At 33.9% G+C, this 25,058-nt stretch overlaps 4 protein-coding genes across 6 annotated transcripts; 3 read left to right on the top strand and 1 right to left on the bottom strand.

Moving 5' to 3' along the window:
- Positions 505 to 2,746, top strand: LOC108661751 (UDP-glycosyltransferase 74E1-like). The gene is made up of 2 exons (XM_018119428.1): positions 505 to 1,298; positions 1,836 to 2,746. The coding sequence occupies exons 1-2, from the start codon at positions 609 to 611 to the stop codon at positions 2,556 to 2,558; spliced, it is 1,413 nt and encodes a 470-aa protein (XP_017974917.1). The 5' UTR covers positions 505 to 608; the 3' UTR covers positions 2,559 to 2,746.
- On the top strand, positions 8,165 to 9,574 carry LOC18602297 (protein trichome birefringence-like 43). Its single transcript, XM_018119430.1, has 4 exons — positions 8,165 to 8,471; positions 8,553 to 8,724; positions 8,820 to 8,998; positions 9,111 to 9,574. The coding sequence occupies exons 1-4, from the start codon at positions 8,191 to 8,193 to the stop codon at positions 9,271 to 9,273; spliced, it is 795 nt and encodes a 264-aa protein (XP_017974919.1). The 5' UTR covers positions 8,165 to 8,190; the 3' UTR covers positions 9,274 to 9,574.
- On the top strand, positions 10,106 to 15,401 carry LOC18602296 (UDP-glycosyltransferase 74E2). Its single transcript, XM_018119429.1, has 3 exons — positions 10,106 to 11,382; positions 13,298 to 13,951; positions 14,491 to 15,401. The coding sequence occupies exons 2-3, from the start codon at positions 13,346 to 13,348 to the stop codon at positions 15,211 to 15,213; spliced, it is 1,329 nt and encodes a 442-aa protein (XP_017974918.1). The 5' UTR covers positions 10,106 to 11,382; positions 13,298 to 13,345; the 3' UTR covers positions 15,214 to 15,401.
- On the bottom strand, positions 15,399 to 24,860 carry LOC18602295 (LETM1 and EF-hand domain-containing protein 1, mitochondrial). Of its 3 annotated transcripts, none has more exons than XM_007033578.2 (15): positions 24,465 to 24,859; positions 22,855 to 23,529; positions 22,435 to 22,747; positions 21,555 to 21,701; positions 21,376 to 21,464; positions 21,158 to 21,250; positions 19,750 to 19,876; positions 19,074 to 19,138; positions 18,816 to 18,990; positions 18,340 to 18,534; positions 18,166 to 18,213; positions 17,737 to 17,883; positions 17,563 to 17,645; positions 16,473 to 16,588; positions 15,399 to 15,847 (listed from the first exon to the last, which is right to left on the bottom strand). In XM_007033578.2, exons 2-15 carry the CDS (start codon positions 23,445 to 23,447, stop codon positions 15,765 to 15,767), a joined length of 2,274 nt encoding a protein of 757 aa, XP_007033640.1. In that variant the 5' UTR covers positions 23,448 to 23,529; positions 24,465 to 24,859; the 3' UTR covers positions 15,399 to 15,764. The 3 variants fall into 3 exon arrangements, with proteins under 3 accessions (XP_007033640.1, XP_017974915.1, XP_017974914.1); XM_018119426.1 differs by having other exon boundaries at positions 15,797 to 15,881; XM_018119425.1 differs by lacking the exon at positions 15,399 to 15,847 and adding an exon at positions 15,858 to 15,940 and having other exon boundaries at positions 24,465 to 24,860.

Genomic DNA, 25,058 nt, shown 5'->3' with positions numbered 1-25,058 from the left:
GCATCTTAATTACACAATTTTAAAGAGGTAAAAGATTGTGTATAATAATATTTACTTTTTAAAAATAAAAAATCTACATATTAAATGTTAATTATAAATTTCATAAGGAGGCATCATTAAAAATCTTCGAAATGGCCAAAACAAGATTTTTTATATTTTTGTTGAGAAATTACAGATCTGTAAAGAATCCTTAAAAGCTAAAGGGGTCGGGAGCCATGGCCCCTGTCAGTGCCAGTTTACATCTTCTCCAATATAAACATATTTTCACTATTGTCATTGTCACTGCATTCAGAGCCAGTGGAACAAAATTGTGGAAAACTAATGGCCACAAAGAATTTGCAGATACATTAAAGCTGCATGGCCAATAATTGGTCATGCTTGAAGCAAATGTACTCTAGAGGACCCAAGAAAATGACCAATCATTGGTAATGTGTGATGTAAATGTACTCTCAAGGGCCCAAGATAATGACGAATAACTGGTCGTGCCTGCACTGTATTCAGTGACCGAGCTTAGGAATTAATGCGGGAGATGACGATGGTTTATACCTGAGATTTCTTCCCACCAATTTTTCGTGGCCAGCTAGCTTCCTTAACACATAAATTTGTACATGTTTAAGTGTGTGTATAGACTAAGAGAGAAAGGAACAGCGGCTCGTCAGATCGGATGGGGAAAAATGAAGAAACAAGAAAGTGTTTTTCAGACACACGTACTGGTAATGCCATTGCCTGTCCAAGGCCACATCAATCCCATGCTACAGTTCTCGAAACGCCTGGGTTCCGAAGGGCTGGAAGTCACACTATGCACCTTCTCTGGTAATAAGTCTATGCCAGTCCAAGTCGGTCCTGTAAAACTTGAGCCAGTTTCTGATGACCTTCAACTAGACAATGATCTAAAAACAGTCGATGCCTATCTGGAACGCTTCAAGGCAGTTGCGACCCTAAGACTACCAGAGATCATCGCGAAACGTGGCATAAGTTACCTAGTTTACGACTCGGCCATACCCTGGGCACTCGACATAGCCAAACATCTAGGCCTCCCTGCAGCTGCATTCTTCACTCAATCATGTGCTGTTGATACCATCTACTACAACGTTCATGAAGGATTGGTGAAGCTTCCACTTGCCGAGTCCTCTTTGTCCATTGATGGCTTGCCACTGCTTCAAGAATGCGACCTGCCATCATTTGTTTATGATATAGGATCCTATCCAGCCCTCTTACACACTTGTGTTAATCAGTTCTCAAATTTCATGGAAGCTGACTGGGTCTTTATTAATACTTTCACTAGCTTAGAAGATGAGGTACGTGCAGCCTGATTTTGGAAGCTTTCTATACTAACTATACAAGTTAATTTTCTAACTTTGCACTATATATGTTTGGTAGAAATTAAGATAAATAGAGTGAATTAATGGGAAAAGGTGGGGAAAGAAATTAAAAATGAAGTAGTAAAATGTTTTTCTAATTATGTTTGGTACAAAGGGTAAAACATTGAGGAAAAAAAAAGAGATTAGGGATCAAATTATGAATAGAATGATTAATTTAAGTAAAAAGAGTATAATCCTTTCAATTTGAAAGGATTAGATTTAGAGGAAAAGAAAAGGTACAAATTCATCCATTTTCATTCCTCTTTCCTATTCCTACAAATCAAGAATTGAGAAGGAAAGAAATATTATTTTCCTTCCACTTGAAAGATAAGTTGTATCTTTGAACATATCCGGCAATTTTTACCAAAATATTTTATTTAATTTTTTGTAATACAAATACTTAAGAATGAGTGAAATATTCGGATTAGAATGTCGTAGTTCTTTAATTTTAAATTAGTTAATAATTTCGAATAGGTACTTAACTGGATGGCCAGCCAGAGACCGATCAAGGCTATTGGACCTGCAATTCCATCAAAGTACCTAGATAAACGAGTGGAGGATGACGAAGAGTATGGCTTACACCTCTTCAAGCCGGAGATCGACATTTGCATTAATTGGTTAAACTCAAAGGAAACTGGCTCAGTTGTTTATATATCATTTGGAAGCCTGGCGGCCTTAGGAGAAGAGCAAATGCAGGAGCTCGCATCCGGCCTACAGAGCAGCAACAGCTACTTCCTGTGGGTAGTTAGAGAAACTGAACAGAAAAAGCTTCCTGCCAGCTTCATAGGCGAGACTTCAGACAAGGGGCTGGTAGTTTCATGGAGTCCTCAATTAGAAGTTTTGGCTCACGAGGCAGTGGGTTGCTTCATGACTCACTGCGGTTGGAATTCAACGCTGGAGGCGTTGAGCTTGGGGGTGCCTATGGTAGCAGTGCCGCAATGGACAGACCAAACAACTAATGCAAAATATGTTACGGATGTGTGGCAGGTCGGAATCAGAGCTAGGAAGGATGACAAAGGGATCATCACCAAGGAAGAGATACAACGGTGTATAAGGGAAATCATGGAAGGAGATAAAAGTAAGGATATTAAAAAGAATGCAGAGAAATGGAAGAACCTGGCTGTGGAGGTAGTTAATGTCGGTGGAAGCTCAGACAAGAACATAAGAGAATTCGTAGCAAAACTTACATGCAATTAGCAGTCAGTTACTTTAAGTTAGTAAGTGCACCATGCACATTCCCCTTTAGCACTACAATAAGAAAAGAAAGTGCAAGCGCAACCCCCACTCTCCACCCTGTGTATTTCCATCCTTTCTATTTCTGAAAAACAGAGTACTGTAGTACTTATCCCAAATGAAATAATCAAGCAAATTAAACCATTCATAATAATATTTACTTCCTATTTTGTATTAACGTTACAAAAATTATAATTTATAAAATTATTAATTATAATATATATGTATCTTTATTTATGTAAACTTATCAAATATATACTTAAAAAGAAATTATGAAATTAGAATAGTTTTGGAACCAAATTATGTTTTTTTAATTTCATGCAATTAATAACAAACCTATATAGTTAATTAAACTTGTAATGTTGTTTAAGTTGATATTTGAGATATTTATTTTTTATTATTTAAATTTAAATTTTATTGTTTGTGTGTTTTTATATATTTAATTATTAATGAATTATATAAAATATGGATAAAAATATTATTGTATATAAATACGGGTATGGATTTGGATTCGGATAATTAAGTACCCATTAAGAGTATTTTAATAATTTTTTTATGTAATCGAGTTTTTAAATAGGCTCAAGTAATTATTGGGTAGTGGATATGTATTAGGGTTCGAGTTAGGGTAGTAAATTTTAAAAATATTTGGATAATTATAAGATTCGGGTATCCCATTTACTAATCAAGTTTTGATAGTTCAAAATTAGTGGATACCTGACCCATTGACATCCCTAACCAAACTTACCAATTATTATGACATGAAAATTAAGTTATTAACTAAAGGTTTTTTGCACAGAGAATGTTGGTAAGCAAAACAACGTAAAAAGAATGATTTTTTTGTTTCTACGATATTTGATAAAAAGAAAAAAGAACAAGAGGTGGTGATTGTGAGGTTTTGGAGAAGTTGGATTTAAGAATAATTTTACTACAATAGGTTTTATTTTAATCTTATTAAAATTAATTGTTAATTGATTGTTATGGGGCATCTCATCAAATAAAAAATTATTGTAGAGGTAAAATTATAAAATTCCCAAAGATAAAATTATATCATAAAAATTTTAAAATTTTTGTAGAGGCAAAATTATAAAATTTCAAAAAAAAAAAGTAAGTTATAAAATTTTTAAAATTGTTGGGGGGGCAAAGGCCCCATTAACATCCCCTCCGCCTTTGAGTGTAATGCTATATAAAGAATAATGAGAACAACTAAAATAAGTGAAATACTATTTCACATTAAACAACTAAAACAAGTGGACAATTACTTCACATAAAACAACTACTTCACGTGAATAGTAATGCAAGTAATTTGAAATAAGTGACAGGATTTATTGTTTACTTTCACTTTAAAATGTTCGAGGGAGCTTAGTGTAATGCCTTAGATATAAAAGGAATTAAAAGGTCTTTTTCTTAATTTTTTTTAAAGTACAATTTTTACCTTGTTCTCTTATATGATTTGACATACATTTTTGTTCTCTCTTCTTGTTATTGTATCTCTTCACATCACGTATATCTTTTCCTCTCACTTTTTGTTCAAAACTAAGTCTAATTACATTATTAATAATTATAAAACTCACTACTTTATGGTCACATAATGATTTTCTTACAGTTATTCATCATATGCAATAACATCACTACTTTAATATCCATAAAATGGGTGTCAGTAATGTTTACCCATATTGTGCATTGAAGTTCTTCTCAATAAATGTTATCCATTATGTGCATTAGAACTCATTTTGAGTAACTCTTTCTTTTGGCTCTAGAAATAGGGCTTTCACAATTCATTTGAGGAAGAGACTTTTTTAGAACTAGTATAACATATTTTCACCCAAAGCATCTCTCTAATTCTCTTTTACTCACTAATTCTTCACTTATTCCTTTCCATTTACCACAATATCCAGTATTTCAGAAACTATTTCAATCTTCCCTATTGTTGCCTTTGTTAAATCCTTTTATTTGTTTGCAACACTTTTTCTCCCTTGAAAAGAACTCCTTTACAAATTACAATCAAACTTGATGCAACACTTTTTCTCCCTTTCACCAAAAACTCCTTTACAAATTACAATCAAACTTGAAGGATATCTTTTAATTTACACATCTTACAACCTCCCTTTTAATCAAACTTGGGCAAGAATTGCCATGCTCTTTTTTTCAATGCATGCTATCTAGTATATGATTCAAAGCTTGGCACACACCAATTATTTGCAGAATCATAAGCTAAGATAGAACTGAGCACTAGCGAAGAAGGGCACAACTCGACAATAATTATGTTCATACTCAAAATGCATTACTTTTTATAATTACTCACTTACATATCTCCTAATAAAAACATTTTATAAGTCAGATTGTTGAGGATCATAAAAACATAATCATAAAGTTAATTGATCATCGAATCCATCAGAGCAGTAATAAAACAAAACTGTATGGCAACAAATTGAAACCTAATCAATTGATCCCCTCATTCTATCTTCATATCATTCTTGATGCTATCTTCTCAACTTGTAAGGAAATAGCCACCAATTGTTATACATAACAGTATTTCCTCATAAAGAGAAAAAAAAAACCAAAAATAAAAAGCCACAAGCAAAACAGGTAGCTCAAAAGGTTGTAATGACGTATCAAAAAAAAAGAAAAAAAGGTTGTAATGACAGCTCTTATTGTTGCTTATAATTTTCAGAAAAATGATACATAAGAATTGCATATTATAAGGAGGAATGCCGAACAAATTAAAGTACCCAACACATCAAAACTGTGACAAAAATAGCAAAAGTGTTTTTAAAAAATTCCAAACCTAAAAATAAGAAAAGATAAGATGAAATTCAATAATGTTACACTTCTAACCTTATATGTGTTTAAAGTTTGCTAACACTTCTCATTTATGGCACGGTCCAACATAGTAAAATTATCAGAAAGTAGTGCTTTTTGGTGGGAAACAAAAGGTTAATCCAAGATGGAAAAATTTACTTTAATTGTAAACGTAACATCTAAGACAGTTGAAATTTTTATAATTAACTTGATGTGGTTTCAGTTCTTCAACAAATAGATCAATTTCAGGTTTTCTTAGTATCCTCGCCAAATAAACCTGTCAGTTTCATATTAATCCCCATCAAGATGGACTTCAAGGTTTTGTCATTGAAATAGAAAACGATATGCAAGACTAGTGCATGTGGAGATGCATATGTGACAAGGTGCCGCTGGATGCATAAGAGTGAAGGAGAACCTTTCGTAATATCAGATAAATATTCAGCTTAGAACACGTTCATCTTGAAACATGGCCCAAACCATTAACATAATTAGAATCAAACAGTAAAAAAATTTTCATATTACATTCCATCAAGAGAAAATATTTGATTTGTACAAGGTGGCAAGAACACGGGAACGTTGAAGACGTGCAACAGCTAATTGTACTTGTTACAGCAGCTGATAAAGCTTGCTCTTTAGCATCCTCATCAATTGTTCTGGAATAGGTGAACAATTATAATTTTGTATCGTAATTCCTCAAACATGATTCCAAGAACTTCTTTAAATCCAAAATCCTTGCCTAACAGACCTGAAAACAAGTTTGATTAATGTCGGGTTTACACCTTATAAATCAGGTTATATTGCTTTCCGCCAATAGCCTTCATCCCTTTTCAATAGATCAACAATGGCAGTAAAGAAGAATCTCAGATTCGAACGGCTTCAATCGAAATCGGAATTTTGTTTTGAACGGCTTGAATTGCAATTTGTTAAGATGATTAGGAAATTTTGCCAAATCCTAAATGTTGCTTTGAATCTAAGTTAATTTGAGAAGGAATCGAATAATTTGATAAATAGTTAAGTTGTTTTTTTTTTTAATTTTTTTAAAAATCTCTAAGGTAATATTTTAAAACATGTGATTAACTAAAAAAAGAAAAAAAGACAATTTCTATCTAGCAACATGTGGCTGAGTAAATCTTTGGATTCGACAATGGATTGGATCCATGTCCTTAAAATTTTGGCTTGCGCAAGAAATTGGACTGAATCGAACAGATTTATTGAGCACCTTTTGTTTTATTATGGCTTTATTTTAGATTGGCATAATGTTTAAATAAATTCATAAATTATTAAAAAATTAAAATAAGTTTTTATATTTTTATTATATTTAATTAAGTTTGTATATTTTTATTTTAAATTAAATAAACTCCGTAAGATTAATAGTTAATTAATTGTTAATAATCAAAATATTTATTATCATTTTATATCCACGTAACATTATCGTGACTCTAACATAAAAAGTAAAAAATATAATAGAATTACGTCATCATGTCATATCAACATACCTTTTCATCATCTATTATAAAATATTATTTTATATTCATGTAACATTGTCACGGTTTTAATACAAAAGTAAAAAATATAATATGATTACATCATCATATCATATCAACATATCTCGTCATCATTTATTATGAGATGTTAAACTTACCATTTATTCAATCATGGGCGATATAATCAAAATTAGAGAAATTGAAACAAAAAGGAAAATGCCTCACAGATTAGAACTCTCGCAGGGAACCATCAAGTACTTAACGGGTACACGCCTGAACCATTGCGCCAAGATGAATATGTCATCATGGCAAAAGAAAAAATATGTACTGTTGTTGATGATAATCTAATGTCAAAAAGTAAAAGGAAAATGTTAATACAACTTCATGGTCAACCACAATTAAGGGTCGATCTCTTCAACTTGGTACAAGTTCATATGGGCTTCCGTATATAAATCATTTTAACCTTTTATCATATATTATGCAAAAAAATTCAATCAATGCGTTTGGAAGAAGGTTCAACTGGTTAGCTTTTCTACTTTTTGTGCAGGGGAGTAATGAGCCTCGGCCCATATTTCTCTTCATTCACTGGCTTCGGTGTATCCTTTCGGGCCTAGAAATCTTGGGATTCGACTGTGGATCCATGTCCTTAAATCTTAGGCTTGCCCAGGAAATTGGACCGAACCAGAAGAGATTCATTAACCTTAGCTCATTGGCATCCCTTCTTGGCAGTAGTAGTGTTGGGGAATATTGAAGATGGTTAAATAAAAGAGATGGAAAGAAACAAGCAAGCCTTGGCTGAAACTATGCTAAGCCTTAAAACCAATTTTGGGATGCAACTCAATACTATAAACCACCTCCAACAAGTCAATTCAACTCTCATCTCCTAATTAGTATTAAAAATGTTAAATTCAAATACAGTAATAAAAACCAATTTCTTTTTCATATGTAAAAGAATGTTCAATTTTCAACTGTTACAATATGCTTTGTATAAATAAAAATTGTAAGCATCAAGGTTAAATGATCTTCAATAAAAGAAATTTAAGTCTAAATAATAACTAAAAATAAAGGCCTCACATATGCTTTAAAATATTTAAAAGGGTTCTAATAAGAAATTAAAAAAGAAATTTATTGATACAATAGCACAAAATATCAATGTATTTATTTGATTGACTAATTAAAAAAAAACTGTTATTTAAGTAACTCATAAAAGAAGAAACTGAATATTTAAAATGGACTAAAAACTGCAAAAACAAAGGTTATATATATTAAGATTGATTTTATCAATTTGTATTCCAAATTAAGAAGACGCAAGTATGGCATTCACGGCGATTATGTTTCTGCTAGGTACTGCCACTACCGCTGGTTTGTTAGGATTGGGTCATTATTTCACTCATATGGGCAAACACAAAAAATTGGAGGTTGAGTGCGATATTTTCCATGGCAGATGGGAATATGATGATGCTGATCCCTACCCTCTTTACTCTCCCCATACTTGTCCATTCATATCCAACCAATTCGACTGCCAAAGCAATGGTCGTCCTGACCAAGATTATATCAAATATAGATGGAAACCATATTCATGCACTTTACCACCGTACGTACTTCAAACAATTTGATTTTTCTTTCTTTTGATGCATGATGAATCATGATAGAGAATGTTAAATTTGTACTACAGGTTCAATGGTAAAAGGTTATTGCAGAGATTCGAAGGGAAACGAATCATGTTCGTTGGAGACTCAGTTGGATACAATCAATGGCTTTCCCTCGTATGCATGCTCCATTCGGCGGTTCCAAAAGCCAAATATCTTCTCGAGACCAAAGGAGGCCTTTCTACACTTACCTTCCCGGTAAAGGAATTGTACTTCAATTGCTTAGCTTAATTAGTTGATTACTTGGTATTTTTGTTCTTAATTTGCTTCCCTTGGTCGCAATTAATTTGCAGGCACACAATGTCTCGGTGATGTTTTCGCGCAATGATTTTCTTGTTGACATTGTTGACGACAAAAATGAAAGAATCCTAAAGCTTGATTCAATTAGGAATGGAGGACAAATTTGGAAGGATGTTGATGTGTTGGTCTTCAACACTTGGAACGAGGGGCTTCAAACTGGAAAGAAGCAATCGTAAGCCTTCTATACAATCATGTATTTGAAAATTAATTAGATTTCCTAACATTAATTTGATTAATTACTTGATGGTTTGGAAATGTTTGGTGTTGCAACTGCACTGCATCAGATGGGATTTCATTGAAGAAGGCAACGCCAGGCACAAAGACATTGACCGATTGGCGGCTTTTGAAAAAGCCTTGAATACATGGGCCAAGTGGGTAAACTCCACCGTAGATCCCAAGAAAACCAAGATTTTGTTCCAGGGTGTTTCCCCAGATCATGCAAAGTAAGCATAGCTGTTAATGTCGTCTAAAACATATCCTAACCATGATTTTCCTTAAAACAAATGCCATCATGTCCTGTCCACTGCATATATACCTTACAATTTTCGTTCTTTGTTTCAAATACTACTGTAGTTCAAGAGATTGGGCAGATCCCAATGCAAAGAACTGCAAAGGGCAGACAAGACCCGTGGCGGGGCATAACTATCCAGGAGGTCGACATCGAGGAGAAGCTATTCTGGACAAAGTATTGGGCAGAATATCCAAATCAGTTCGTTTACTTAACGTAACTGCACTGTCACAACTAAGAAAAGATGGACATCCTTCATCCTACGGTAGCAGCAAAGGCGCCGTTGACTGCACCCATTGGTGTCTTCCTGGAGTACCAGATGCTTGGAATGAGCTCTTATCTGCAACTCTACTGCGCTACTAGACATTGTTTGGCCTGAAAAAAGCTACACTACCTCTACCTCTATGCCAACTTAACTCCTTCAAATAAAACACAAGTAACTAAAAGCATAATAAATTAAAGTTCAATAAAGATCTTAATTAGTGATTGTTAACTACATATGAATAATTAATGTTCAGGATTTTGCCAAGAAGAAAATTTGATGATGAACGATATGCATTCGGACAAGATGGGTTCAATATATACATGCTTTACTATTCTACTATATTATTTTTGAATGAAAATCTCCTACCCCATTTGGTGACTCCATTGGTGCCCCATCTCTATTGTAATGACAAGTGTCATGCATCTTAATTACACAATTTTAAAGAGATAAAAGATTATGCATAATAATATTTATTTTTTAAAAATAAAAAAATCTACATATTAAATATTACTTACAAATTTCATAGCTGGAGCATCATTAAAAATCTTCGGAGGGGCCAAAATAGGATTTTCCATATCTTTGTTGAGAAATTATGAAGCTGTAAAGAATCCTTAAAAGCTCAAGGGGTCGGCGGCCAGGGCTGCTGTCAGCATAGGCGGACCCATGTTTGGAGCACAAATTTTCTGACCCTGTTCTGTGACCCGTTTAGTGGCCCTCTTATAATTTAATGCCACGTGTATGATAGGTTTTTAATTGTTAACGTCAGCTGTTAGGTCATTTGTACTGCCGTTTAGTAGTCTAGGTTAATATCAACCCTATTTCTTTAAGAGGCATGGATTCCAAATAAATAAATAATAATAAAAAGAGAGAAAAGAAAGTGGCGGTGGGCAAATTTGAAATAGAAATTCAACAGAAACACGTAATCTAAAAGCTGAGGAAGCTGGAGAGGTCAAATCACATACTTGCTGCCAAAGGCAGTGGCCAAGGCTTTTGTCTGCCAATAGAGATGCCTGCAAAATAGGATTCTCTTCCCACGGCTATAAAAACCGGGAGAGAAGCACAATGAAAGAGGGGAAGAAAAAAGAGAGAAGAAAAAATAGATTTCTGTTGGTTCTAGAAATCCCCAAAAAAAAAAAAAAACCAAGAAAACAAAAAATCCCTAGTTTCTAGCAGTCGGCATTATACCCAAAGATCTTCAAAAAAAAAAAAAAACCAAAAAAAGAGAGAAAGAAAATCAAAAAATATTCTGGAGAGAAGGGTTTTATTTAGGGCTTCTGTGATTTAGGAAGAAAAGAAGAGTTTAGAGGGGTGAGAAAAGGGGAGAGAAGATCAGTGTTTGAGTAGTGGAGCAGCGGTAGCCTAGGGGTAGAGGTTTTGGTTTGGAGAGAAGAAGGGAGGCTGGAAAAACAAACAAAAAAAAAAAAAGGAGAGAGAGGAGAAAGGCGAAAAGAAGCTGCGGGGAAGAAAGGAAAACGAGTTTTAAGTTGGGCATTGTAGAAACGACGCCGTTTAATGGGAGATAGGAGAGTCAAAGGACGTCGCGTTGGAGGACTTGTTTTGCTGCACTAAATGGTGCATTTGGAGTTTGAAAGTGAGCTAAGATTGTGAAATCCAATTACACTCTTCCGAAGCTTGATTTGTTGAACTCTTGAGACAAGCCCGTGACCTCAGCTGGACCTAGAGAACAGGCCTTGAAGCAGACCCTTGGTTTTGGTACTTTGAGCTCCGCCCGTGAGCCCTCCATCAAACCCAAGACTCTGAGGCAATTTCTGCCCAAGCTTAGGTGTGTGTCTTGGACTTTTTGGTTGATGAGCTTTGTGTTGGTTTGTTTGGGATGTTATTTTTATCCATTTTGTTTGGTGTGCTTTATTGTTAGTTCCAATTATATTAGGGTAATAAAATATATACGTATTTATGTATATATAAATCAATATGCAATACTTAGTTATATGGAGTAACAAATGGTAAATATATAAATATATGTAGTTATAAGTGAAATAAAATGAGTCTCTAGTCAAGTGTGTAGAATATAATAAGAAATGTTTTAGATTAGCTAATGTTATAAGAGAAGGCCCAAAAAATAGAATATTCATATTCCTACAGAAATTAAAATGATGAGATATTCGACCTTTTTTTTTCTCTTATGATCGTTATTAGAGGTACGTAGGATAATAAAAAAAAATAAAATGGTTAGTTGGAGTTAACCCAATGATGAAATGTCATTCGGTATGCTAAGAGTCACATTTTTTATATAGGTACAGAATTCGATTAAAATTTTCACTGAAGCATGGAATAAATTTTAATCTTATATTTCAATATCTTGTTAATTCAATTAATCATCTTAAAGAAATAAATTTATATAATATTTTATTAACTCAAACAATTAAAAAAAATAATGGAATCAAATTGTTCAATAAAAGTAATGTTAAAAATAACAATAATAATAATAAAAATCATCAACTTAAATAAAACGTTAATATATATATATATATAAGACTAAATGAAATAGTTAATTATATTAAAATATTAAATATATTGCCAAAGAAATTAAGATCAAAGAAATTATTTTATAAATGCGTACCACTTACGAATTTATCTTGATATGGCATATGCTATTTTTATTTTGCTAATGGATCGAGAACCCCAATGTTGGGTGTTTCTTGAAGGATTTATAGAAATGAGTTTTTTCGGGGATATCTTTAAGTGAGGAAAGCTTTTAAATTTTATCAAAGCGGTGAGATGATTTATGAATAATTTTTTCAATACGTGGTTCTTGTTTTTCATCATTTAAAATTGGTAAATTATGATATTATTTTGTAATTACATTATGTGCATCTATAAAGTCGAGTAATCAAACATTGGTTTAAAAAATAATAAAAATAAAATAAATAAAAAAATAATAATAAATTAGAAAGAAAGATTATAAAAAATCAAATCAGGAAAAATCAAGAACAGAATAATAAATAATGATTAAGAAAACAAAAGAATAAAATTAAAAGTTAAAGTTAAAATGAAATAATAAATGATCAAATAGTATTTTTCTCGTGTGTTAATGTATTCTTAAACTTAACTTAAAACTTGCAGATCAGATTATTATTCTTTATATGAATTTAAAATCAATTTAAGATTTTGTCAAATAAAATAACATTTAGATATAAAAAGATTAATGTCAACTCTCAACCATTCCGCATCAAGTGGTTGAGTTTTTAATCCCGAACATTAGGATAGAAGGGAGTGGTGTCACATGACATCACTCACTTCTTAAAATGTTTTAGCTTTTATTCTATTTATCTAGGATGTAAGGTAGTTAATATACTAATGAACTCTTTTTTGATAATTTTATAGAGAGTGAGGTCAAAGGTTCTAAGTAAAAATGATTTATCAAAAAATAATTTATATATTAATATTTAAATACTGTAAGTACAGATAATTTTTTTTATATAATTTAAGATTTTATTTAAAAAAATTAAAACCTAAACTATGATCTTCTTGTCTTAAAATTCAAGTTCTTATCTATCTTGGATTATGTTGTTCACTTTGAAAATAATTCATCTAGGTTTTAATTGTAAGTAATTATTAACTCAAATTAAATTTTTAAATACTTCATATCAAAATATTTTTTGATTAGTTTGATAATTTGTGTTAATAATTATAATCTAGTTAATAGAAAATAGTATTACATGTTTTAACGTGTGTAGAGACTAAGAGAGATTGGAACAGCGGCTCGTCAGATCGGATAGGGAAAAATGAAGAAACAAGAAAGTGTTTTTCAGACACACGTACTGGTTTTGGCATTGCCTGGCCAAGGCCACATCAATCCCATACTACAGTTCTCGAAACGCCTGGGTTCCGAAGGACTGGAAGTCACACTATGCACTGCCTCTGTTAATAAGTCTATGCCTGTCCAAGTCGGTCCTGTAAAACTTGAGCTAGTTTGTGATGAGCTTCAAGTAGACAATGATATACTTGAACGCTTCAAGGCAGTTGTGACCCTAAGACTACCACAGATCATCGCGAAACTAGGCATAAGTTGCCTAGTTTATGACGCACACTTCCCCTGGGCGCTCGACATAGCCAAAAAGCTGGGCCTCCCTGCAGCTGCATTCTTCACTCAATCATGTGCAGTTGATACCATCTACTACAACGTCCATGAAGGATTGGTGAAGCTTCCACTTGCCGAGTCCTCTTTGTCCATTGATGGCTTGCCACTGCTTCAAGGATGCGACCTGCCATCATTTGTTTATGATATAGGATCCTATCCAGCCTTCTTACACACGTGTGTTAATCAGTTCTCAAATTTCATGGAAGCTGACTGGGTCTTTATTAATACTTTCACTAGCTTAGAAGAGGAGGTACGTGCAGCCTGATTTTGGAAGCTTTTTATACTAACTATGCTAGTTAATTTTCTAACTTTGCACTATATATGTTTGGTAGAAATTAAGATAAATAGAGTGAATTAATGGGGAAAAGTGGGGAAAGAAATTAAAAATGAAGTAGTAAAAATGTTTTTCTAATTATGTTTGGTACAAAGGGTAAAACATTGAGGAAAAAAAAAAAAGATTAGGGATCAAATTATGAATAGAATGATTAATTTAAGTAAAAGGAGTATAATCCTTTCAAGTTGAAAGGATTAGATTTAGAGGAAAAGAAAAAGTACAAATTCATCCATTTTCATTCTTCTTTCTTATTCCTACTAATCAAGAATTGAGAAGGAAAAAAATATTATTTTTCTTTCACTTGAAAGATAAGTTGTATCTTTGAGCATATCGGGTAATTTTTACGAAAATATTTTATTTATTTTTTTGTAATACAAATACTTAAGAATGAGTGAAATATTTTGATTAGAATGTCGTAATTCTTTAATTTTAAATGAGTTAATAGTTTCGAATAGGTACTTAACTGGATGGCCAGCCAGAGACCGATCAAGGCTATTGGACCTGTAATTCCATCAAAGTACCTAGATAAACGAGTGGAGGATGACGAAGAGTATGGCTTACACCTCTTCAAGCCGGAGATCGACATTTGCATTAATTGGTTAAACTCAAAGGAAACTGGCTCAGTTGTTTATATATCATTTGGAAGCCTGGCGGCCTTAGGAGAAGAGCAAATGCAGGAGTTCGCATCAGGCCTACAGAGCAGCAACAGCTACTTCCTGTGGGTAGTTAGAGAAACTGAACAGAAAAAGCTTCCTGCCAGCTTCATTGGCGAGACTTCAGACAAGGGGCTGGTAGTTTCATGGAGTCCTCAATTAGAAGTTTTGGCTCACGAGGCTGTGGGTTGCTTCATGACTCACTGCGGTTGGAATTCAACGCTGGAGGCGTTGAGCTTGGGGGTGCCTATGGTAGCAGTGCCGCACTGGACAGACCAAACAACTAACGCAAAATATGTTGCGGATGTGTGGCAGGTCGGAATCAGAGCTAGGAAGGATGACAAAGGGATCATCACCAAGGAAGAGATACAACGGTGTATAAGGGAGATCATGGAAGGAGATAAAACTAGGGATATTAAAAGGAATGCAGAGAAATGGAAGACACTAGCGGTGGAGGCAGTTAATGTCGGTGGAAGCTCAGACAAGAACATAAGAGAATTCGTAGCAAAACTTACATGCAATTAGCAGTCAATTACTCTAAGTTAGTAAGTGCACCATGCACATTCCCCTTTAGCACTACAATAAGAAAAAGAAAGTGCAAGCGCAACGCCCACTCTCCACCCTGTGTATTTCCATCCTTTCTATTTCTGAAAAACAGAGTACAATAGTACTTATCCCAAATGAAATAATCAAGCAAATTAAACCATTCGTAATCTGCAATGTATAGCACTTCTTTTCCTATTTTGATTATTACACCACCAACAAGGCTTCTATGCAATCTACTGTTTGAATATATTTGCTTCCTACTACTAATAATTTTTACAGCATTAGAAACACATCTGTTTCATCGGTATGTGGGAAGTGTAAAATCAGCTTCTTTATAACTGGCCTTAAAGAACTATTATGCATAAAGCCAAGGTCTACAAAAACTGACCATTGGAACTCAAACCATCAAGATTTGGTCCAGCATCATTTCCAAAGAGAACCCTGCCAAGAGATGCATTTGACCAACTAATGCTAAGTACAAAATGTTTTAAGGAGTCAAAGAAGGACTAATATAATCTCGACTTTAATTTCTACATTCTCCCCTCCTCCACACTATTTTCATCTTCTGTCTGACTGCCCAATTTGACAATGTCTTCCACAAGAATTTTGCCATCTATTGCATTGAAAAGATGAGAATAGCTGTCACTCTTGTGAACAAATAAATCAATTGATTGCCCAACAGCTTAAAGGTAACAATGATGCAACACTGCAGTTTGATAAAATTAAAGAAAAAGGAAAAAGTAAATTCATACTATATGAAAACACATAACACCAGATGACAAATAACCCCACCAGATTCAGCTAATTATCATTTTTCTCAATCATCCTTATCATCTCAAAATATGAATTTACCTTGTCCACCATTAAGAGAATATTCTCTTATAAATGTCTAAAGACAAAACATGCTGTCTCATCAAATGATAATTAACTTATATATCAGAAGCATAAATTGTAATTTTCTGGTTATTCATAATGCCCCAAGGAGGAATGGAACAAATGCATCTTCCAACTATTTTACAGCCTTAAAGCAGAATAAGGTGCTCTCACACCAATGGTTTCCAAGAAGTAAGATAAATTCTCCAATTATAGAAGGAAAAGCAGTACGCATTTTAACAAGCCAAACAAAAAAGAAATGCTCACATACATCAAAACGCATACCTAAAAGTATATCCCTGCCTTCTTATTTATTTGGACAAACAAAGTAAAGGCATATCAGCAGAAAAAAAAAATTAGCTGACCTCTATCTTTGGAAAGACTGCTGATGAGTTCTTGCACACCCTCCTTGCCTAATGTATCCTTCAAGTATATAGCAGCAGCAGCCACCTCCTCAGGCGTGACTTTACCATCATGATCTCTGCAGACATAGGTCATTTTTCACATATTTGACTACATAGACCAAATGCCAAGTTCAGCAAAATGGTCCTGATACTGTTCCATATGATTTATGTCCATGAGCATTGCAAGATGGCTTCAAAGAATATTATTTAATCAGCTATGGGGTCCCCAATAGCAACACCCTAGCAGTTAGAACTTGAGACTCCAACGTGGAGGTCTCGGGTTCGAATCTTAGGATGGGAGGGGTGGGATTTATCGGATGGGAGATGACTACCTCCTATTGTGTAGCCCAAGATCACATGTACCAAAAAATAAAACAATAATAATAATGATCAAGTATGAACATCTTCTTTGCCCATCAAAATTTAAAGAATAACAACATTTTTATGTAGTTCACAAAATGAATTTATTAAGAAGCCCAGATTCAAAAGTTGTAATCAAACCGAAAGTATCTTCTACTAGTTTTTGGCACCAAGATCAACTAAAAATATTAGGATTATTAATCCAAAGGGGCAAAGGTCTATAAAGGTAAATAGCTCCTTCAGCTGCACAACTTCTGCCTTTGTATACAGAATCTAGTGGGTGCAAATAACTTTGTTTTGGCAAAATCAAAATTTATAATTCATTGTAACTTTCAGTCCTTATGAAATAGCACTAAGATATTTAAGTTATCTATGGGCCTTGTTGTGGAGAAAACATCAATCATCAACTTTTTGATGTTGAATACTTTAACCTTTATCATTACTGTAAGCCTAATAACACAAACATTGCCAACTTCAATAACTTTATTACAAGGTAACCATGCCCTTGCGATCATTAATATGTGGGTAACTGTGCCCATGACAGTTGATATGAATAACACCACCAAACTCTACAAATACTTTTCAATAACAGAATGTAAAATCAGGATAACAGACATCACTTTGTTTGCACAGCAACATAGAATGAAGCTAAGATAGGAGAAAAAGAAACAATCTAGAAACATATTTGCACCTGTCGAGTAATCGCCAGTGATCACCTATTTTTGCATCTACATCATCAATTTCCTTCTCAAGATTTTGGAGCATAGCATCAACCTAGTAAGGGACAAGAAAGGTAAATGCTTTACTTTCTATCACATGATAAGAAAAAGAGAAACCATAACAACTGAGTTCCAATAACTCTTACTTTTTCAATAAGTGCTGAAGAAACCTCATCACTTTCAGACCCTTCACTAGAATGGTCACTTTCCTCCCGTGCAGCTCTATATGCCTTAATGGCATCCTTTTCACCATCTGTGCCCTCTTTGTCTACCATGCTATTATAAAGTTCTATCTGGCAACATTGGCAAAACCCAACATCAGCAGAAAAGAAAAAAAGAGCAGAAACAGAATTAGAAAATTTATCATTTGCTTAGTCATTTTTCCAAGTTAAAAAGTTGCAACTAAAGACCAAATTATGTTTCCACTAACCTAGCAAGTCACTACTGAAAAGGAAGAACTTAAAAACATCTAGTCCAAAAGAATTCCATTAGGATTTTATAATATGCTTTATTTATTAAACTTGCTAAATGCAGTTCACCACAACCAAATCAAAATATCCACGTTATTAACACACCTCCTTGTTGACAAGACCCAGGAACTCTTCACGCTCTCTGCTTACAGACTGCATGGTATAAAGAAAATGAAGTTACATCTAGATTGCTAGTGGCAATACTAGGAATAATACAATAGAAGAACAGAATCAATAGAATGACAGTCACTGAAGAAAATATTAAAATAGAGTCCCTACAGATGCTGAAGCTAAAACAGCCAATGCACGACTGAGTTCACAAAGCTGCTCTCGTTTTTCCAATGTTCTAGCTACAGCCTGTTCTTGTGCTTCCCTAGCAGTTGGGATAGTCATCTCTTTAAGTGCCACATCCTCTTCACTAGCTTTAGATTCTTTCATCCTTGCCAGCTCTTCTTCTTCGTTCTCTTCCTCCTCCTACAAAGACACCAATTTAGAACAGGCAAGGCAATTCAAAAGAAGTGCTCAAAACCTGAAAAGCTGCTTTTAGGCACATTTCTAAAGCCTAAGCTGAACACTTCAGGACTGGAGGCTCTATTTACTGGCAGTAAGATTCTATCAAACTACTTCACAAAACGCAGAATGAACTGAACACAGCATGCTTCCAATAGTACACAGCCTATTTTGTCAAATTCTTAAAACAAGAGAGGAGGCTTTTCGTATGATAATAATATAAAGAAAACATCTTCCTTTTTAACCTTGATCAGTTCTTCCTGCATCTCAAGGTACTCCAGCTTCCTTCTCCTTTCTGAAACAGAATCTTCAGATGGTAAAGCTGTAACACCAACAGTATCCACAACTTCATCAGGTAAAGAAGAAAGGGTAGCTCGAACAGCATCTTCTGGCTTCAGCTTTCCTGATACAGTGAAGGCCCTGCAGATTGTAATCAATTGATGAACTTCAGAACCCAATGAAGCAGGGAAAGAAAGAAAACGTAAGACTAAACCTTTAATCACCTAGAAAGAATCAAAAGGGAAGAAGGGACTGAGTGATTGAGAGACAAATCCAGCCAATCTCGAAGCTGCAGGCAGATGTTAACCATGTTAAAGAGTCACATAAAAATCTACTTGCTATTGCAATTAATTTAATAACCACTAAATAGAAGAAAGACGGCCTAACAACTTCCTCTATAAGAATTTAAAAGATAAAGATAAAACAATTCTTCCAAAAATAATGCCTTTCATATAAATGCAAGCCAATTCAAAGTAAGATAAACCTGAAATGGAAACATGGTAGTGTACATCCAATCATCCAAGCACGCCAAATTAGAAAAAAAAAAAAAAGATTGTTCCAATAGAATTAAATCAACAAAGCACAATGGTTACAAGAATATGAAGCTACTTTCATTTTTTGTCTTCTTTCATGTTGGTGGTTTTGCCATGCTAGGGTTCTGGAGGGGTGCATGTTTGTACAATCTTCGTAACGGAACCATATAATCAGCATAAAACAAGACATAATGGTCTTAACAAAATGAAACTATGCAAATCCAAAATTGTATCAATAAATGAGACATTAGCATATCTCATTAACCACTTATCATTGCAAACATGGTTCAGATAGAGATTGTAGAGTCTCAAGCACTTAATTGGCAAAGAGAAAAGAAATAAGCAAATAAAAAAAAAAAAAAACAACCTGTTGACGCATTTCTTCTACTGAGAACACTCCAAGCATGCCTCGCTCCCTACAATCTTCACGAAGTTCAGCTTCTGATAGGGACTCCACACCCTCAGCTTGAATCAACTTGTCATCATTCTTGATCCTAAAACATACATAATAACTATAAGAAAATAGTAACAATAAGAATATTCACAATGACCTCAAAGTACTGGAAAAGGAGAGAGATAGACAGAAAAAGAATTTAAAATAGAGTTTAGTTGGATCCTAAAACTTAAAGTGAAGTAGAAGCTAAAGAAACAAACTTACTTCAACTAAAACCCATTAGAAAACAAAACCATATACCAAGGATAACATACTATTTGCTGAATCTCCTATGTGCATTATAATACTAAAATCCCCAAAATGATGGATCAATCTCTAAACGATTTTATACTAAGAGATTCAACCCTAAATGTCAACAAGACTCAGTAACTCCGCTTATTATATTTTCATATTTGCTTCTTCTCTATGCTTATTCTAACAATTCCAACCTAAGATAATTCCACCAAATGCAGAAAAACCAGAGTAGCATAAAAGAACTGTATCATCTAAACAGAAAAAAAAGAGTCAAGTATGCATCTTTGCAGAAATCTTGCAAACAAGAGAGCTTAGAGTGTGCAGCCTATTCTTCCATAAAAATAAACAACTATATGGCAATAGAAGTAAATATTTTCTGTGATCAAGCAGATATATGAAAATAAAATTATACTTGAGGACAGAAAAACAATTTTAAGCACCACCACAATATACAAATATACCAGCTCAGTTCTCTATATATGCTAAAAACTTTGCAGCACATTCCAGATATCAGTAAAGGCATTCAAGGAGACATGCCTATAGATTTAAAGTTTGAGTATGAGCTGGCAGGTTCCAGTACAATAACTCCCATGTACCAAAAGAATTCAAGGAGACATGCCTATGGATTTAAAGTTCTACTTTTATAGAGATTCTACATTTTGTATTGCAAAGCTGCATCAATAAGTTCTCAACATGAAGACCTCCCACCCAGAAAACTAAATAATAAATGAATATCCATACCATGAAACCTCATGGTTTTAAAATGCAATAGGAGAAGTAATGGTTTAAGCAATAAATTTAATTATATTTAAACTTTACAAGTGGAAAAGGAGAACCATAAATCATGCAAATAAGCAGATACCCCTCCAAAAGCCAAGATGTTATCATGAGTTCACAAATGATCAAGTAAAATAAGATCAGGTAAATTTAACCAGCCCAAGCAACCACAACAAAACGCAAATTCAATGCAGCAGATGAGGAAGATTCTATTCACTCCTCTCTAATTCATTCAAATCCATTAACATGTTCTGCCAAAACAGGGTACAGAACTGTTAATTTTAATTCAGATTGAATAAACAAGTTTTACCATTGGAGTCTCTTCCGAAGCATATAACGCAAATATGCATCTGTTCCAAAGGGGCTGATTCCCATATATTTGCACATATTTACCAATCGAGGCCTGGCAAACAAAACAGAAGAACAAACATGAAAAAAAAACAAAACAACTTTGCTTAATTAACCATTCAATTTAAATTAAATAGTCAAAAGCTTTTAAATACCAGAATACTTGCAATGGAGACCAACCTGCTGATGTTATCCAGAGTGAGCTCATCATTAAACAGCTTGGCAAAGGCAAGAATCTCCTCATTTGATACACCAGCACCCCTTCTGACCTGCAAAATATCAAGATTGCAATTGCAAAGTTAAATAACGGAAACTAGGGGGAAAGAACAAGAAAAATCAAAGGTAAGATAGGATCTTACCCTATTCAAAAATTCATCAAGATCTTCAGCAGTCTTCTTAATTTCTCCACTCCTTGAATTTTGAACCTCCTTTGCCATTTCTTTGACTGTATCTTGAAGAAACTTGGCATATTCTATTCTTGCATGGAGCCTCCTTTTCAGTGCTTCCTACATGTTCAGAAAGTGAGAAGAAATGCATTGGAAAAAAAAAAAAGAAGAAAAGAGTGGGGAAGCAGGGAAATGCCACAGCCACACACACACTTGCACGGTTAGCACCACAAGCCTGCCTCCTCATAACAGACAAATAGGTAAGTAAGAATGTTCCAAACAGGTGCAAATTCCACAGCAGGCACATGCAGCCACCCATGTTTTATGTTATTGATTCTTTTCCCTATGCTTTTCTCTTTTCTTGACTTTCTCCTAAGCAAGGTACTTTAACATCCCACTGGTTAATCACTCATATCCTGATCCATATAAGAAGCTTAAATCAAGGTGAACACAAATTTTAGTAAAACTTTTATTCACATATCTGATCTCAACCAAATAATGAGAACACCAGCCCTTCTTTATTTTAAAAAAATTTGGAATACTAAATGCATATTTTATTAACATATGCAATCTCAATAAAAATTATGGAGCATGAAATTGGAAAGAAAAGAATAAAAAAAGATGTCAGTTTAACTGTTACAAAGAAAATCCATTCATTAAACAAAATGCTGGCACATTCTCGCCCACTTTATGACTTCATGCATGTACCAAAGGACAAACCTAACTTGAATGCTTCCTGCTTTAACAGGAGAGATTCTAAAAATAGGTACAAGAACATAAAGGATAAAGCTAGGACACCATTGGAATATAACAAATTAGCCAGCAATAATAATTTGAAAGAATGCCACCATACCTGCTCTTTCATCTTGTCTTGAAAGGTCGATGGCAACATATTAGGGAACAGTTTCAAGAAAACAGGGAGAAGAAATTCCATGAATGGGACTATGATAAAAACCGCAAATGGAACTAGCCTAAAAATATCAGCAGTAGTTCGAGTCAACTGTTGCCTCTCCCTTCTAGATAGACTTCTACCACCAGCCAGCTTTAGCAGCAATCTTGAGCTGATCCTAACATCGGCCCAAAGTAGCTTAAAACCCAACCAATAATGTTGCAAAGTTGACCGAATTTCATGTTTCCAATGAACAAGTTTCTTTGCCCAATCCTCCCTGTAAGAAGCAATAGAATATCAAATATGCAGTACACTAAAAATCTATTAGAATCATGTTAATTGATTTATTAAAAAACCTTAAAGAATTAAAGGATAAAATTCAACCTGCTCATAGAAGCTACAGCTCTTAAAGCAGGACCAATCCCAAGAATTGTGGCCCATACTCTTTGCAAAACGGATTTGGCAACCTTCTGAGAATCTTGCAACTGTTTAGCTTTCACTTTGGCTTTAGCAGTACTCAAACCTTCAACAGCTTGATCACATTCTTCTGGAGATGCTTCCTTTCTCTTTTTAGCAACCAATTCTTCATCGCCCTCATCATCACTACCCAGTTCGCTTTGCTTAGCGGTAGCTGTTGAAGCATGACGAACAGAATATGACATCAGTCCGACACTCAATGGAGAATTGAATTGGAATCTTGCACTTCCAAGACCCAAAACTGAGATTCCTTGAAATCTAAAACTAAAGGATCCCAATCCTGAAAAACCCAGTAAACCCTGTTTCGCAACTGAATTTACATCCAGTTTCTTTACATGATTAAAATCTTCAGATGGATGGTCCACAGTAGATCTATAACCACATGATTTCGACTTCTGTGTAGGATGGCCAAGACTCTGGAAGGTCTGGACTGACCGTGATGACGCATTCAGGTAATCAGAAATAAATCTCTTCCTTCTTAAAATTGCTCTAGAAGCCATTATCAATCGTTTTTCTTGTCAAAGGGAGGAATACATTCACATTTCTCAAACAACCACTCAATTAACCTGGTAGATATAACATCTTGAAAAAAAAAGAAAAACAAAAAAAACTACTCAGAAAATGAACATCACTAAATGCAATTTTGATTATTCTTATACAATATTATTTTGCTGTGATCAATTACAAAACCTAACAAATTCATAAAACATACTAATTCAAATCTTGTCAATATCCCAAATTCCCTTTTTTATCCTTAAGCCTCGAATTGTGTCACATCAATCAAGGAATCAGAAAATCAGTCAAGCGTAGGAGCTGGTCATGTGAAATTAAATTTTTTATTTTGTTCAAGGCAGAGACAAAAAACATATAACGTGAAATGACAAAATAGGGAAAAAAAACTAAAAAATTTTTAAAAATTAAAAAAGACAAAACGAAAGAAAGAATAGAGGGGAAAAAATCCAAAGCATGTATTACTCATAAAAAATAAACTAATAAAAAATCGAAAATACAGGTAAAAAGATTATAAAAAAAAATGACAATCTGTTCATAAATATTTACTCAAAAAACTAAAAGAGCTAAAAGAAGCATTTTTATGATAAGCTTAATATTTGAAAAAAAAAAGCATAAATAATAAAGAAAAATAGTAAAAACATTATTATAGCCAGTCGTTGAGCATTTTTTCGATTCTCGTTTTTCTTATACCAATTCTCTATGCGTCTCACAGAAGAAATTTCTTTTTCATTTCAAACAATACTAAATATCAACTTTCATTTCGTATCAAGCAAAAAAAAAAAAAATTCTTAGCAACCAAAGAAGAAACCAAAAACTGCGAAACTCCTACGCGAAAAAGAATTTAAAAAATAAATACATATATTCGACAATCATAACTCATTTTCGGATTTGATTAACAAAAAAGAATAACTGAAACGAACTTTACAATAAAATTAGAAGAAGCTAGAATCGACGATAACCAGAAAACATAAATAAATTGATGAATAAAAGCGCATATTACTTACAGTGTTTATGCGAGAGCTGAGATAGAATGTTATGGATCGATCAAAAAAATTAAAAATCTGAAGTTAAAATAAAACAAGGAACAGAAAATAGGGGGTCGTTGGTGAACGCGAGAAATAGGAGAGGGTTTAAGAGGGGGACGGGGTTAGGGAAAGTGACTGTGGTGCGCGAGTGTATTTTCGGAGAGTTTTGAGCCGTTGGATGTGTGCTTGACAGTTGATATTGACTAGCGTGGGAAGTTTTTGCTCGCGGTGATCGTTGATCCTGGTGGCCGGTCGTAAGTGGATTCTATGAATGCCACTTGGATCTCCAAGACAATTACAAAACGTTTCCAATTTGGCCTCGTTGAATGTATTATGAATTGTGGAATATCTGTCGATATTATGAATTGACATAGAATTGAATATTTATCGAAGATACTATAATTTTTTTATGCTTAAAAATTAGCCTATTTGCACCTAATTTAACCTCATGAAAAGGGTTGTGCTTTTTTGGGTTATCAGTCGCAGTAGCACTTTAGCAGTAATCCATCTTGTAACAGAGCCATAGAGGTGATGAGAGGAATAACTGGGTGACCCAAAATCAAATCCAATGAA

The sequence above is a fragment of the Theobroma cacao genome, chromosome 4, assembly GCF_000208745.1.
Source record: "Theobroma cacao cultivar B97-61/B2 chromosome 4, Criollo_cocoa_genome_V2, whole genome shotgun sequence".
Lineage (NCBI taxonomy): Eukaryota > Viridiplantae > Streptophyta > Magnoliopsida > Malvales > Malvaceae > Theobroma > Theobroma cacao.
This window is presented reverse-complemented; position numbering and strand designations above follow the sequence as displayed.